Source organism: Sinocyclocheilus anshuiensis, unplaced genomic scaffold (genome assembly GCF_001515605.1).
Source record: "Sinocyclocheilus anshuiensis isolate Anshui unplaced genomic scaffold, SAMN03320099.WGS_v1.1 scaffold3, whole genome shotgun sequence".
NCBI lineage: Eukaryota > Metazoa > Chordata > Actinopteri > Cypriniformes > Cyprinidae > Sinocyclocheilus > Sinocyclocheilus anshuiensis.
Window position 1 is genome coordinate 195,445 of NW_015548205.1, and position 5,189 is coordinate 200,633.

The following is a 5,189-nucleotide window of genomic DNA, read 5'->3' on the forward strand; positions in this document are numbered from 1 at the left end:
CACAAATTCGAACATCTGGGTTGTGCTGTTCTGTTGTAAATAAATCTTAACCAATGATTCCTAATTGCATCTACTTCTGGAAGGCCAAATAAAGTGCTTTTGCTTTCGCACTGAAACGCACTGCGTCTCCCTGACATGGCTGCATCAACACTGCTGCTGTTCCTGAAACCACGCCTTCTTTCTTTGCGTGCACATTTGGGCGGCATTATGCTAATATTTCCACATCGTGGCGTAGATATGTGGGGGCGTGTTAGAACGAGCCGTTTTAGGTAGGCGTGGCTGACTCTTAACTTTTATAAAGAATATCTCTTTGGATTTGAGACTTTAGTCTTTGCAACTTTACAGATCTTCTTTATGCACCAAGAGCTTGTAACTTTCCAAAGAGAAAGGAAAACTTGAAATCGCATCATATGACCCCTTTAAGTTATTTTGGACTGAAGCAATGCAACATCCGCTGAGTGGCAATTAAACAGCTTGAAAGATCAAAGACAATTTTTTATATAACTTCGACTGGATTCGTCTGAAAGAAGAAAGTCATATACACCTAGGATGCCTCTGGGGTGAGTAAAACGCAGCCATATTTTCATTTTTGGGTGAAATAACCCTTTAACACAAACATATGAAAATGTGTTATAGAACTATATGCTCATAAAAGCACTTGCAAATAATTTTTATGCATCAGATTTAAAGATGTGAATAAGACTTAAATACCAGTCTGTTTCTCATAATTATAAGTGGACTAGCTAGCAATCATATAACTAGCTGACTCTACAAGACATGGAATACAGTGCACGCTTCACATTGACTGTCGTCGTTTTGGAGATCCACTTCCTGTTCACTTTAGTACAGAAAAGAACAATTTGGACATTCTACATACGAGTCTGGTTAGGTGAGTATATCCTTTCATTTACTGTAATTTTCAGCATGCAAACTTAATTGTTGAACTTAAATCATTAATTTATATTGATACTTAGCTATAATATTAAATCTACATTAGTTTAAAATACTTGTAAAATGTATGTAATTTATTTGCATTATATTGGTCTATGGCTTGGGTTTACAAAATCATGTAAGCTGTATATGTCAAGACTGCTGTAGCCACTGATTTAGGGGTGATTATGATTACCATTCATTAACTGTGATTGCAAACACAATCATCATCCGCAGTAATCAGACATGATTCATGACTTGTTTAGTTGGTGGTTTAGTATGTAAATGCTTTTGAGCTGAACATAAATCAAACCACCACCTTTCCATTTGTACTCCAGAGAAGTTTAAAAACAGTAAAACACCAAGTTAAAAAATTTCTGAAAACCAACTTTGTGAGGCTCAAATACATACTTTTCAAAGCTTTTAAGGTATGATTTTTATTCATTTTTGTGCAAAGCTGTTTAGTTTAAGTTAACGATCATGAGGGGATGTTTTCTAGGAAGATGGTCTGCAAAACAGTTTAGTTTTGTTGGAATAGCATTAATGGGAAAGAGTAGTTTATCCAAAACTTTAGCAAGAAAGACTTTCTCAAAGAAACTCTGCTCCGTCTCCTATAATGACAACGGTGGCCTGCTGTTTTCTGTGTTTCAACCTGCAGTTGTTCTGGAGATTGTCACAGCTCTTGGTCTGGCTTCTTTCTGAACCAACAGTTTAAATAGTGTACCGCCAGTTGGGATTATAATACTTAATGTTCAGTGAATTAACATGTATAACTGTATAATTTCATTGTATAGCAGATATTTGACCAGTCCTTGATTTTTTGGAGGTCTTGATTTACATTTAGACTTCTGGTGCCATGAACCAGTCAGCATTGTCAGGCTGTCATTTTCCTGCATCTCCCAAGGAGGTCTGTAATACCTGGAGAAAGCTATCCATTAACATTTAAATTCATCTCAATGGAAGTCTATACATTGTGTGCAGTAGAATATATAGAATACATATTTTCAATGGCAGTCAATAGAGACAGGCTTGTTGCCTGCAGAATGTGTAGTTACACCATTATCATGCCATTTACAGCTTAGGTGATCAGTTACCAAAATTTATTTACAAAATTAGCATGTTTTTAACCTTGAGGAAAGACAGAAGTATGAAGGTTGCAAATGCATTCGCCATTTAAGAACGTGCCATTGAAGTGAATGAAATTGATAGCAGTTAGCTCTCTTCAGGCATCATAAATCTTGTTTATGCTACCGTGTCTATTATTTCAAACAGTGCATCGTTTCATTATTTAAAACCTAATACTCATAGAAAATTATTGTGACCCACAGCAAAAAAAAAACTCTTTAAAAAATAAATTACATTTCAGCGTTCTGCTTTTTTGCTAATGTAATGATATTCATGGGACCACTTTATCAGGTAATTAGATTTAAGTTTTAACTCCAGTTTGGAAACACAACAGCTATATGTCACATATATCAATATTAATAAGACTGATATGGTGTTTAGCTCTGAGGATTTAGCCGTGGTGTTTATCCTACATGACCGCCTGTTGCTGTGCTGCGACTGCTGCTAATTTTGCATGTGTGTGGAATGCGACAGCTGCGTTCACATAAGTGCTCCGTACAAACTCAAAGGCATTCTTTGGTGCGATGGCTCCAGGCCTTCTTTATTATCAAGATAGCACTCTCAAACCAGACTGACACTGTCACGCAGGCACAATGAGCTAAAGTGCTAATTTTAGCATGGTTTGTAAGGCAAATCGATATAAACCCAGTCCACTGAAACTGATGATGTTTGTAAACTCACATTCTTAACCTGGTTTTAGCTCTACTGTTACATAGCAGCAGTGACGCTTTCGAGGGAACATGTCATTGGGCAAAAAAGTCCATTGTCTTTTCTCAACAGTGTATGCATGAAGTGTGATGTGTGATGTATGAAGTTTTACACCAATCTTTCGCCCTCATGTGGAATTCCTAATCGTGTGGATTCCTACTGAAGTGATTGGATTTTGCTTGTGAAAATTCGCCAAACTGGTAAATGTGACCACACCTTATCTTTCAACAGATTCATTAGGCAACTCTCAAAGGCTCATGCTATGCTTCCTAACAGACCGCTAAAAGTTAGTGCACCCTGACTTCTGCTGAACACAAAAGAATATATTTTAAAGAATGCTGGCAATTGACTTGGTAAAAAAAATACAATGGAAGTCATTGGCTGCCATCAACTGTTTGGTTACCAACATTCTTACATTTTTGGTTTAAGTCCATATGTCATACTAAAAAGAAACTGTGAAACTTCCTAATGTTCGTTGCAACTATGGTTTTGGGAATCCAATCACTGAACTATGTTGCTAACGATGGAACTTGCAACCATGGTTGGCTAACGATGATTTTGGGAAGCGAACCCCAGATCGCAGCTTGTTATTTCAGCCAATTCTTGCTTTTGTGTGCATCAGCTGTAGACTTTACCTCAAAGACATTAAGAATATACCAGGTTGTCCTTGTTATTTCACAAGTCTGACATTAATTGCACGTCCAGTTGCTGGACTAATTCCCTATTGGATAAGCGGCCAACACCCCAAAATATATGATGATAGTCAACATTATCTTCATTCGATCTCATCATTCCTACTGTACGTTCAATTGCTTATGATTTTATTGCCATTGGTACAGTGACACATTACATGCATGTCTGCAGCACACACACACACACACACACACACAGTTGGAGGAATCCATGACTGCAGACAGCTGCAGCAGCATCATCATCCTCCTGCCGCCCTGGCTGCCGTTGCTATGGCAACCGGTCCGTGATGTCCAACCCTACAGAGGGAGGGCAAGGAAAAATGGAAGTACTCACTCATATGCCGGGGCTTTCCTCCGGAGAGGTGTGCCCATCATGGCTGCGTCTTCTGCCTCTTCCTCGTTCTCTGGCATTCCTCGTCTCCTTTCCGCTGATGTTACCAGCATCACCTTGGGAATGACAGCTCTCTTCCACCTTTTCCTGAGATTTCAGATGGATGCTGGATGCTTGCAGCTTGCAGCTTCCGCTCTGTCTAGCCTGCAGGATGAGAGAGAGAGCGAGAGACAGGAGGGAGGGTCACATTGGTTGAACGTCTGATTTTATTGGTAGAGATTGTGCTTCTCTTTGAACTTTCATTTGAGAATGTTATGTTACAGTAATTGTAATTAGCAATATACCAACAAATCTACAATCTCAATCTATATTACATATATCAAACTGAAAGTAACCTTCGATTTTTGCATTACTGAGGCATATTAAACGATTCCATATTTGATCCTTAAAAAAACATGCACAAGCATTATATGAATTATTTATTGTTAATGTTTAACTAACAATTTTTCAATACTGCAGCTTTACAGTAAATTCCAGTTTAATGGTAATTCGTGATTATTGTATGAGTTTGTATGAAACTGTATAATCTGACTCGTGCAAAAACTTATGATTTGTAGGTAAAATGTCACCATGAAGGTTCACCCCTAAACCTAACCCTCAGGGAGGTGTGAGCAGATTCATATGAATTCACGACCAGTTCGCGGTAAACTGTCCATTTTTAATAAAAAAAAATATAAGGCATTTTCATTCCAAAAACAGATTGCCTTGAATTAATTTGTTCGTTCGTTCGTTCGTTCATTCATTCTACATAATATCCTTGTTATTGTGAATGTATGTGATTACTTGCAAGGACAGCCCATGGACATTTTACTTAAATTGCATCAGCTCTGGGACACTTTTAGTACATGTTTGTTTCTTGAAATAATATAAAAGTTAACTGAAATGAAATAAAATAAAATAAAAATTAAATTAAATTAAATTAAACTTATTTTCAGCTAGTTGCCAAAGCAATATTTCTCATTTTCATTTAGCTTAACTCGATGTACTAAAATAACTATAACTAACACTGAAATAAAAAATTAAAACATTAAAAATCAATAAATGATGAATAAGACAAATAACACACAAAAATACTAAAATAATAATAAAAAACTTTCAAATAAAAAATACAATCCAGAAATAACTAAAATGAATTCAAAATATAATAATAATAAAATAATAATAATAATAATAATAATAATAATGTAGAATTATCTCAGTGATCCCTGCCATGTGTCATCATTAATTTGAGGCATTTGAGGCTTCGACCAGATGTCTGTCAGGAAATCATCACAATCACTCACGTCAGCACAGTCACCTCCTCTGACACACACCAGATCCCAATCACCCGAATTCTGATCACC

At 36.7% G+C, this 5,189-nt stretch overlaps 1 protein-coding gene across 1 annotated transcript in view; it reads right to left on the bottom strand.

Moving 5' to 3' along the window:
• Positions 1-3,936, bottom strand: part of palm2akap2 (PALM2 and AKAP2 fusion) — a 120,614-nt gene extending 116,678 nt beyond the window's left edge. Inside the window, exon 1 of the mRNA XM_016440228.1 lies at positions 3,790-3,936. Within this exon, the coding sequence (XP_016295714.1) occupies positions 3,790-3,899 (110 nt within the window). The 5' untranslated portion in view covers positions 3,900-3,936. The remainder of the gene's footprint in view (positions 1-3,789) is intronic.
• Between the last annotated feature and the right edge of the window lie 1,253 nt (positions 3,937-5,189).